Source organism: Pelodiscus sinensis, chromosome 6, assembly GCF_052426305.1.
Source record: "Pelodiscus sinensis isolate ZL-2025 chromosome 6, ASM5242630v1, whole genome shotgun sequence".
NCBI classification, from domain to species: Eukaryota; Metazoa; Chordata; order Testudines; family Trionychidae; genus Pelodiscus; species Pelodiscus sinensis.
The window spans coordinates 104,199,136-104,210,954 of record NC_143057.1 but is presented as its reverse complement, the minus strand read 5'-3'; the positions used below and the strand labels follow the sequence as shown (position 1 = coordinate 104,210,954).

Below are 11,819 nucleotides of genomic sequence, written 5' to 3'. Positions count from 1 at the left end.
CTTCCCTCTGGCTTGCTCAGAGAGCACCGGTAGGGGAGGCCTGCATGAACTGCCCTGTTCCACTACAGCTCCTAGGTCAGACACAGGTAGTGGTGGCGGGGGGAAGGGGAGGCAGGGCTGGGGAGCAGCAGGAAGCAGCAAAGACTGACACCACTTCCTGTCATTCTCATTGGCTGTCAACAGCGATCTGCAGCCAACAAGAGCTGCAATCCCCTGATACCTGCAGAGGCACAGGTAAATATAGAAGTTGGGGCCCACCAGAGAATAACCATGCAGACAGGATTCGGCCCGCAGGCTGTAATTTGCCCAACTTGATCTAAATGATCTATTAAAGTTGTGAATCTGCATGACACTACCTCAGTCATATAACCTCCTGCATTCCTTCCCACACCTACCAATATAACCTGAGACTGAACTGAGCCTCAGCTAACTACTAGTTCTCTCATGTGGGCCCCAACCTCTGCCCATCATGTTGGAGAAAACGGCTAGGTGATGCTGAAATCTCCTGTATTCCCCTCCATACTTTTCTAGCACTAACTGTCTCATACTATCACACCACTGTTTGTGTGACAACCATCTCTGCTGCCTATGTCATCTGAACAGTTCACCTTCATCCACACTTTATCTCTTTTCAAATTTAATTGGAAAGCACCTCTTTTCTCCTGATCAGATCTAATCTTGCTTGTTTTAATGAGAGGGGGAAGGTGGGTTAAGTTATTGATCACAGTTGTCTCCAAGAGCTGCAAATGCTTGCCTACATCTTAATTTGTCTCTCCAATTTCTAACTGGGTCACAAAGTTACGTTAAGCCATTTAGTATACAGGATGTTTTCATGGAAAATATACAAAGAAGGATTACTTACATTTTGTAACGGTTGTTCTTTGAGATGTGCTGTCCATTCCAATATATCATCAGAAGATTTTTTTCCCTAGCAGTAGTCATCAGGTCACCTGTGGAGACTCTTGTGATGATGCCTCTTAACCTTGTACGTACCCTGATGACCTGACTCCCATTTCAGTTCCTTCTTGCCAGAACAGTTCAACAGAAGGGAGGCAGGAGGGTCTGGAATGGACATAAGCAACACCTTGCAAAGAACAAGTTACAAAAAGTAACCATTCTTTCTTCTTTGAGTGATAGCTCATGTGCTTTCCAATATGTGACTTACCAGCAGTTTGACCAGAGGATTGGATGGACCTCAACTTGTTGCCAAGTGCAGTACAGCTCTGCAAAACGCCGCATCATCCCATGACTGCTGGCTGACGGCATAATGAGTCATGAAGGTGTGCACAGATGACCACAAGGCTGTCCTGCAGATGTCCTGAATCAGAATTTGTACCAGAAAGGCCACCGAAAGGCTTGCACCCTGGTGCAATGCACTGTGATAGGCAGAGCAGGCACCTTTGGGCATGTCTAAACTACGTCCCTCTTTTGAAAGAGGGATGTAAATTAGGCAGATTGAAAGTGTAAATGAAGTGGGGATTTAAATATCCCGCACTTCATTTGCTTAATCGTGTCACAACGTCTTTCAAAAAAGGGTATTTCGAAAATGAAACTGCTGTCTAGACGCGGTTCTTTCAGAAAAAAAACCCTAGTACAGGATCTTTCAAAAAAGAGGTTTTTTTCCCCAAAAGAACCGTGACTAAATGACTGTTTCACTTTTGAAATACCCTTTTTCGAAAGAACGCTGTGACGCAATTATGCAAATGAAGCACAGATATTTAAATCCCCACTTCATTTGCATTTTTAATCTGCCTAATTTACACCCCTCTTTCAAAAGAAGGATATAGTTTAGACACAGCCTTAGCCAAGTCATAGCACAGCTTGATACATGCAGTGATCCAGAACGACAAGCACTGCGATGTAACTGGAGGCCCTTTATACATTCCACAAGAGAGACGAAAAGTTGTGTCGACCAACAGAACACTTTAGTGTGCTCAATATAAAAGGCAAGGGCGTGCCTCCCATCCTTGGAATGCAGCACCCTGTTCCTGTCCATGGCATATGGTTTTGAGAAGAAAACAGGAAAAAAAATGTCCTGATTGATGTGAAAAGGCGACACCACTGTTGGCAGAAAGGTGGGATGAGGGTGTAGCTGCATCTTATTCTTATACAAAACTGTATATGGAGGCTTGGAGCTAAGGCTTTGCAGCTTCAACACTCTAGATTTGGGTAGAAGCTGGATATTTTTTTAAGTGCTGGCTAAAATTTTTCAATACTAATTTTTAAGGTAATGATTATATTTCAGAGTAATATACAATACATTTTCAATACTTTCTGAAACAAAATAAACAATAGGCTGCTCAAGTACATAGCATACTAAAAATATAAGGGCACATCTGCCTTCTGGGCATACCTTCTTCCAATGACCCTGCTCCCACAATAATCAGCCACCAGTGACTGGCAGGAAAGTCCCCACTTTATTTACAATATGGAGAAGTCCAAGACCTAAGCATGCAAAATACAACACAATGTACAACATTAGAATAAGGTTTGTTCCATCAGATGTCAAATTTGGGAATAAAACACAGTCTCAAAAATTGCGCTAGGTGCTCCTTCATGCAAGAAGACATTATTGCTCACTTCACCATCTTCAACATTTATAATGTTAATTATTAACAAGTTTGAGCTGTAAGACTTATATCAACTTGCTCTTTTCCAGTTGTTTTTTAAATAACTGACAATTAATTACAGGAGAAACAGCAGATGTTGTTTCATCTGTGCAATTAAGAAATGGAGTTGAATGAAAGCAGTTTTGATAACGTAGTCAAGGTTTTCAAATGATAGTGCAATCTTACAATATGAGTTTTAATATCAACACCTAGTTGATAGTATGGTTGCAGCAGGAATTCAGGTCTGTGTATCTGTTCTTTTCACAATTTCTTTTAAAAATCTTTTCTCTGAAAAAGCTATTTCAGAAATAATGACCCCTTCTATTTTACCCTGTTACACTGCTGCTAAAAAAATTCATCCCACACTTAATAAACGTTACATTTCAAAAGAATACTAGCAAAAGATTATGCTGTACTACCGGGCTCTAATAAAAGCAGTTTCATCGGGGGTTGTAGAACATTCCTCCTTCTCAGTTACGGTCTCTACTGTGCCAGAAGCAGACACAATCACCACTGTTTTAGTTGCTGAAACAGTCTTCTCCTTCTCCGCGATAGCTGCACAAACTGCCACAATCTCATCGCTTTCAAAGTCATAGTCTGGGATTGATTCATGAGCAACATCTGCTTCTTTTGCCTCAGCCTCTGCTGTCTTAGTTTTTGTTGCTTTATTTTGTTGTTCATGCAGCTTTCTTGCCCAGGAAAGGTCCTCCTTCCATAGTTCAGGGCTCACTGGATAGATGTGCAAGGCCACCTGAAAGCTGCGAATTGCCTAAAAATCAACAAAGTAGTTTGTGGGTTTTTTTTTTTTAACTGACACATTAAAATCAAAGAGATGAAAACAATCTTCTAGGTTGTTTAATCCACTTAGGTCTAAATGATTGTTTCAGTATGTTTCTATTGCTCTATTCAACCCAGTTTTAAATTATAGCACACTTCCCATTTTCTCTTATAATGCTTATTCATGGTTAATTGGATCTGATTTTTGGAAAATTGAATGTGCATACCTAATTTATGTGAAATAGAACAAATCAGAACAATAACAAATAGACCATGAACAAATTAGGCGCTTCTCAAGAAAACGGTATGTAACTTGTAGTTGTCACATACAAATACCCATTTCATGCATGCAACTATGCTAATTACCAATGCAAATAAGGATTCTAATTGCACACCCAACTGTGTGAAAATCAAGCCCTATGAAAATTCTATGATTTCATATGAGAGTTTGGTAGAGGACTGACTATAATATTCTTTCACATATTTCAAGGTAACAACATTTATACAAATTAGTCAATCCAACAAAATCAAATATAAAACTTTCTTAGTTGGTAATGCCACACTATACTAATTTTCTTTCTCTCCGAAAACACAAACCATTCTGCACAGAAACATAATTGGCAAGCAATTCATAGAATTTCACTGCTATACAAAAAAATGATGGAACACCTTTCAAGCACAATGCAGATGAAGGATCACATGCTGCTAATCCAAAATTATAAAAGTGTTATTTCCCTATAATTATGCATCGTGAACGTACTCGTAAGAGCATTTAACACTAATATGAAAATGACAAAGTTATGTTATCAATTAAAAGAAAAAAATCAAGTCAGAATCATTTTATTTTGTTATTTCCCATTCCTCTGACCTCCTCCTCCCTTCCAATAATCATACAGGAGGGCAAGAGAAAATAGTTGCAGTTTAATTCAAAAGACAAATCTGGATTACTGAGTGGATTTATAATCACGGTTCACGTTGTCCATTTAAATTAACATGTATCTCAAATAGATCTATTATGCACCATCTTGGCCACAAAATAAACAGCTTTCTGGATCATGTAAACCTGATCTAATCAGGGAACTGTGGAAAAAGACAAACTCTCCCATTTTGCAGAGCTGTTCAAAGAAGTGGATAACTTCTGTGAATGATTTAGCTTTCCTACCAAGCAGGAATACTATCTATTCTGAGTGTTCACCCTTCCCTTTGCTAATCCAAATTATTGCTGTCTCCTGCAAATCCAAGTACTGTACTAGGCACTCAAAGATTATCCACGAGAAAATGAAGGCAACAGGAAAAGAGCCAATGTCAGCTCAATTAAAGGCTTTTACACTTAGTTATAAAGGGACAAATTACTGAAATAGCGGGGAAATAGTGGAAAAATGTGGAGCACAAAGTACAACTGATTAGATTTTAAATACAAATGAATTTAAGATTTACTATATGCATTCCTATTATGATCTTACAAATTCACAGTAAAACTAAATTCATTATAAAGTCAGTACCTCTTCACACAAAACTGACAAAACCTTCAAGCCAAAGTATTTTGACTCCTAAGAGCAACCACAGACAAAGCCTTCTGACCAAAGTACAGTAAAACTCCATTAGTCCGGCATCCAATGCTCCGGGACTCCTGATAGTCCGGCACTGTCAGGAACCCGGAAGTGCTGGGGCAGCCGGACAAGCTTCCCCCATTCAGCTGCTGCTGAAACTGACCAGCAGCTGAATCGGGGAACCGGGAGCAGAGCAGCTGGGGTGCTGCCGGGTTGGTCTCGTAGCGCTGCCCCTCGGGGCTGCCGGACCAACCCGGCAGCACCCCAGCTGCTCCGCCCCAGGGGTTCCCGATTCAGCCGCTGCTGAAACAGATCAGCGGCTGATTCCAGGAAGCCTGGGGCAGAGCTGCTCTGCCCGGGGCTTCCTGGAATCAGCCGCTGATGGTCAGTTTCAGCAGCGGCTGAATCCCGACGGCTGGGGCAAAGCAGCTGGGGTGCTGCCGGGTTGGTCCCGCAGCGCCGAGGTGCGGCGCTACGGGACCAACCCGGCAGCACCCCAGCTGCTTTGCCCCAGGCGTCGGGATTCAGCCGCTGCTGAAACTGACCATCAGCGTCAGTTTCACCAGCAGGCTGAATCCGGACGCCTGGGGCAGAGCAGCTGGGGTGCTGCCGGGTTGGTCTCGTAGCGCCGCCCCTTGGCGCTGCGAGACCAACCCGGCAGAACCCCATCTGCTCTGCTCCAGGGGTCCCCAAGTCAGCCGCTGCTGAAACAGATCAGCGGCTGATTCCAGGAAGCCCCCGGCAGAGCAGCTCTGCCCCGGGCTTCCTGGAATCAGCCGCTGATCTGTTTCAGCAGCGGCTGAATTGGGGACCCCTGGGGCAGAGCAGCTGGGGTCCTGCCGGGTTGGTCCCGCAGCGCCGTCCTTTGGCGTTGCGGGACCAACCCGGCAGCACTCCAGCTGCTCTGCCCCAGGCGTCCCCAAGAGAAGCTGGAGTGCTGCTGGGTTGGTGCCGTAGCGCCGCTCCTCGGCGCTGCGGGACCAACCCGTCAGCACCCCAGCTGCTGTATTGCAGGCATCCCCAATTCAGCTGCTGCTGAAACTCACCAGCAGCAGCTGAATCAGGGACGCCTGGAGCAGAGCCGGACTATCGTAAGGGGGGGGCTATGAAGGGTCTGGGGTGGCATCCCCTCCTACCCCACTCCAGACCCCTCATAGCCCCCCCTTTTGATAGTCCGGCATATCTGATAATCCGGCACCCCCTGGGTCCTAAAGGTGCCAGATTATCGGAAGTTTACTGTAGTTTACTTATAAAAGTTTCCATCTGACTGACCCAAATTCAGCTACAACTGGCTACAAAACATTGTTACCTGGGACTGTGCTGCAAATAGGTGGTGATAATGTTGATCTGTAGTTTAGCCTCGCAACCAATTTAGATACTTGACAAGAAAATAAATATGATCAACAGTTGAGCTGCAAAAGTAATGTTTTTCCTTTAACTTAATGGAAATAAGTTAAATATCTCAGTTGCTTCAAAATTCTCTGTCTTCCTTTTGGGTTAAAAGAACTGCTAAATTATTCTTGCCAAGTACAGAGTAATTTATGTATTCTATAACATAAATTTGTTCTGAGTAGGTCATTGGTATTGCTGTTGTTCTGATAAAATGTCATTCAATTTCAAGAAAAACATGATTTTTAAAAATGTTTCTGGAGACATATTGTCAATTCTAAAAGTTCTGAAATCATAAGACTATGGACACAGGGAACCAGTAATTTAATTCTTTCAGAACAGTGTCATTTTACTGATCTTAACTAGCTTTTAACTTTAAGAGAATATTTGCGCAGTGAGTAAATATAATGCATTCAACTGGAACTTCTTAAGTATTAGAAAAAAGAAAACAATAACATCTACTTAAGATTTTAAAGTCCACAGGACAAGGGCATATCATTGTCTGTAATGTACCATCCATACTTACGGCACTGTAAATATAAAATCTAGATTAATAACTGTAGGCAGGTAGACAGATGTTCTAGAGTCAACAATGCTTCACTCAATATTTTGAAAAGTAGCCTGGATACTTAACATGAATACAACCAATCCTGTTCTTTCTTTGTAAGCCTGATATTAAAGCTAAGTATTTGCACATTATAATGCTTAATACAAAGAGGTGCAGACAACTGGTGGGATTAGCTTTATATCAGGTCAAAGCACCACATAAAAAGCAGTACTATAATTTATGGAAAACATTTTAATGTTCACCAATTTCTACCAAAATTACAATTTGAAAACAAAGGAATCCATGAACCTACCCAGCGTTGGTTAGATTATTTTAACTACTGGCTAGTGCCCTCCTATGTAACTCAAAACACCCATACAGAAGGCAAGATGCTGGTTTCTATTCTTATTCCTCATCTATTTTACCACTTTAATCACACAGACCACTGCTTTAAACCAAATTCTGCAGGAAACTACAATTAACAGATGTGCAAATGGGCTACTTTTAATTCGTATTTCTGAAACAGACCTAGCAGAGCGAGGAAGGGAAGAGAACCTAATGTGTAGAACCATAAGTAAGGATCTCTAACTCCTCGTCTCATTGTAGTTCTTCCCACCAAGCAGAGCAAATGGTCTGGCCATATGTAAACTCTAAACTCCTTGTACAAATACTTCTTGTTAGACAAGTGCTTAATTTGTTATGAAAGAGCTTTAAGGGCTCAAGCAATTTATTTTTACAGTAAAACTCCATTGGTCCAGCATCCAATGGTCCAGCACCATCAGGAACCCAGAAGTGCTCCGGGTGCCGGACAATTGGAGCTGCTCTGCAATTTGCTTCCTCAATTCAGCCGCTGCTGAAACTGACCAGCAGCTGAATCGGGGAAGCAGGAGGCAGAGCAGCTGGGGTGCTGCCAGGTTGGTCCCTTAGCGCTGTTCCTGCGGGCTGCGGGACCAACCCGGCAGCACCCCAGCTGCTCTTGGGGACGCCTGTGGAAGAGCAGCTGGAGTGCTGCCATGTTGGTCCCGCAGCGCCGAGGGGTGGCGCTACGGGACCAACTGGGCAGCACCCCAGCTGCTCCTGCCCCAGGCGTCCCAAAGTCACACTCTGCTGAAACTGACCAGCAGCTGATTCTGGTCAGCCGCTGGTCAGTTTCAGCAACAGCTGAATTGGGGATGCCTGGGGCAGAGCAGCTGAGGTGCTGCAGGGTTGGTCCCGTAGTGCCTGCCCCTCAGCGCTGCGGGACCAACCCAGCAGCACCCCAGCTGCTCCATCCCAAACATCCCCAAGAGCAGCTGGGGTGCTGCCGGGTTGGTCTCGCAGTGCCAAGGGGCGGCGCTACCCGACCAACCCGGCAGTACTCCAGCTGCTCTGCCCCAGGCGTCCTTGATTCACCCGCTGCTGAAACTGACCAGCAGCAGCTGAATCGGGGATGCCTGGGGCAGAGCTGGACTATCGGAAGGGGGGGTTATGAGGGGTCTGGCGTGGCACCCCCTCCACCCCACCCCAGACCCCTGATAGCCCCCCCTTCCGATAGTCCAGCATATTTGATAATCCGGCACCCTCTGGGTCCTAAAAGTGCAGGATTATTGGAAGTTTACTTTCATAACTAATGCAGCAAACTCAGAGGTGGTAGGGCTATGAACTGCCAAACCTAGAGGTGCCAGGTTTGAGTCCTGAAAAAATTAAGCACTGCTGTTAGATCTTATGAAAACTCACCAAAGCACAGGAAAACTCAGTAGTTCTTCCTGGCCATGGTTTAACACAGTTACACAGGGGGTCCATGACTTATCTGTGTGGTGGGAAAGATGGAGGTACAATGAGGCATGATTGAAACGATAGTAGAGTGCTATCATAGAATCATAGAATACTAGGACTGGAAGGGACCTCGAGAGGTCATTGAGTCCAGTCCCCTGCCCTCATGGCAGGACCAAGTACTGTCTAGACCATCCCTGATAGACATTTATCTAACCTACTCTTAAATATCTCCACAGATGGAGATTCCACAACCTCCCTGGGCAATTTATTCCAGTGTTTGACTACCCTTACAGTTAGGAACGTTTTCTAATGTCCAACCTTAACCTCCCTTGCTGCAGTTTAAGCCCATTGCTTCTTATTCTATCCTCAGAAGCCAAGTTTTCTCCCTCCTCCTTATGACACTCTTTTAGATACCTGAAAACTGCTATCATGTCCCCCCCTTAATCTTCTCTTTTCTAAACTAAACAAAGCCAATTCTTTCAGCCTTCCTTCATAGGTCATGTTCTCTAGAGCTTTAATCATTCTTGTTGCTCTTCTCCGGACCCTCTCCAATTTCTTGAAATGTGGTGCCCAGAACTGGACACAATACTCCAACTGAGACCTAACTAGCGCAGAGTAGAGCAGAAGAATGACTTCTCATGTTTTGCTCACAACACACCTGTTAATGCATCCCAGAATCATGTTTGCTTTTTTTTCAACAGCATCACTGTGCTGACTCATATTCAGCTTGTGGTCCACTATAACCCCTAGATCCCTTTCTGCCGTACTCCTTTCTAGACAGTCGCTTCCCATTCTGCATGTGTGAAACTGATTGTTATACCTTTCCAGCAGAATTGTGAACCATTAATAACTACTCTCTGAGTATGATTATCCAGCCAGTTAAGCACTCACCTTATAGTAGCCCCATCTAAGTTGTATTGGCCTGGTTTATTGATAAGAAATTATCAGACACATAGATGAACATAATACACTGGGGGAAGGGAACATGGATTTTATAAAAGGAAATAATGCCTCACTAATCTACTAGGACAAGGGTTCTCAAACTTCATTGCACCGCAAGCCTCTTCTGCTCCCCAACAAAAATTACTACACAACCTCAGGAGGGAGGACTGAAGTCGGAACCTACTTTGGGTTCCCAACCCAGTATGAGAATCACCATACTAGAATTCTTGAGGGTGTCAACTAGGGCTGTCAATTGACCCGCGTTTACGCCTGCGATTAACACAGGGCAGGATTAACGCATTAACTTTTTTAACGCATTAATTTTTTAAACACGTTAATTGCAGGTGTTAATGCTGCGCTGCCCCTTTGAAATGTCACTCTGGCACTTCAAAGAGGCAGCGCAAGTGAAACTGGGGAGCAGCTGGAGTGACCAGATGATCCACGACTCCGCATTGCAAAGCCCCTTTGAAGTGCCACAGCGCTTCCAAGGGGCAGCGCTGCATGGAGCCCTGGGTCATCTGGGGACTACAGCTGATCTGGGCTCCAAGCAGTGCTGCCCTGTTGAAACGCCATGGTGGCATTTCAAAGGGTAGGTGCACGCGATTAAATTTTTTAATCACTTGATAGCGCTAGTGTCAACACATACTAGACAATGGTGATCCACTGAACACAGTGTATGTGGACTTTTAGAAAGCATTTGGCAAGGTCCTTTACTAAAGACTCTTTAACAAAGTAAATAGTCATGGGAAAAGAGGGAGGTCCTCTCATAGGGTGTGTCTAGTCTACAGGCTTTTGTCAACAAAACTATACCTGCATCTACACTACCGCTGAGTTCTGTCAACATAACGTCAATAGAAGTTGGCAGTTTTGTCAACGGCAGTAAACCTCATTCTACGAGGAATAATGCCTTTTGTCAACAGAGTTCTGTTGACAGAAGGCGTTATTGCATCTACACTGTCCTTTGCATCTACACTCTCATGTCGACAAAGCAGCTTGCTTTGTCGACAGAACTGGATGTAGTCTAGATGCTCTTTGTTGACAGAAGCTGTGTCAACAGTATCCGTCGACAAAGCCTCTGTCAACAAAAGCCTGTAGTCTAGACGTACCCATAGATCTGCAACTGGTTAAAAAGACAGGAAACAAAGGGTAGAAATATATGGCCAGTTTTCACAGTGGAGAGCATAGGTTCTCAAGGATCTGTACTAGGATCAGTGCTTTTCAACATATTCATAAGTGATCCGGACAAAGGAGTGAACAGCGAGGTAACAAAATCTGAACATGACACAAAATTAGCCTCTCCACCCACCCCCATGAAAAACAAAGTTTTGCCTCGCCAAATGGAGGTGTGAACACTGTTCTGCTGGCAGGAGAGCGCTCTCCTACCGACAAAGTGAAATGGACTTGTCAGGGGTGGAAGTATTTTGTTGGCAAAAGTATGGGCAAACAGCATTCACACGTGCTGATGTTTAGCAACAGGACTGTGTTGATGCAACCTTGTTGTTTAAAACTGCATAGCATAGACATACACGAAGTCTCATCTCCTACAAAACACAGGCCATATAATATCACCAATTTGCAAAACTTCAGATATGCATGAGTTTGTATGTAAAACATCATCTTGTGAGATCGAGACAACAAAAAATAGACATTGCACATACGTATACAACTTTCAAATATTATTTGTCACATTTTTTCAAATATGATAAAGGCACTAGTCTTCATTGACAATTCTATTTACATTTTTTTTAAAAAGAACTCTTAGAGCGATCCAGCCACAAAAACAACAAAAAATACTTCTTATTGATTTCTCATAAATGTCAGTCTAAACATTACACCTTTAATGATTGTCTTTTAAATAGGATTCTGAATTCCCTGTAAATGTATTATTCTTGGATCATCACACAGCTGCCAAGCCATATGTGTTACAAAAGATCAAATAAAATAAAGCAAATATTATTAATCATTTTACTGATGGTTTTTTGCCTTCATTACATTTGTTTTCATCTATAGTTCTGCTTGGTTGTACTTTCAAATTAAAACAGCCAGAAAATTTCACACACAAATATGAATGTCATACATTTAATTATCACAAACATTCAGGTCTCACCCATAATTGCTCTTTATGGGAAGACACCTGGCTTGAATATTTGAGGGAGATATTTGTTTTATTTGTAGTTCCAGTTCAGTAGTCTATGCCTTAATGGGAGCTTTTCCTAGGGGACTTTTTTATTTTTGTAATTTGGTCCTGAG

The 11,819-nt window shown here is 43.2% G+C and overlaps 1 protein-coding gene across 3 annotated transcripts in view; it reads right to left on the bottom strand.

Annotated features, from left to right (window-relative positions):
- Positions 1-2,398: 2,398 nt before the first annotated feature.
- Positions 2,399-11,819, bottom strand: part of TTC33 (tetratricopeptide repeat domain 33) — a 66,136-nt gene continuing 56,715 nt past the window's right edge. For all 3 annotated transcript variants that reach the window (XM_006139485.5, XM_014581757.4, XM_006139486.5), the window contains one exon: positions 2,399-3,378. In XM_006139485.5, the coding sequence (XP_006139547.1) occupies positions 3,025-3,378 (354 nt within the window). In that variant the 3' untranslated portion in view covers positions 2,399-3,024. The remainder of the gene's footprint in view (positions 3,379-11,819) is intronic.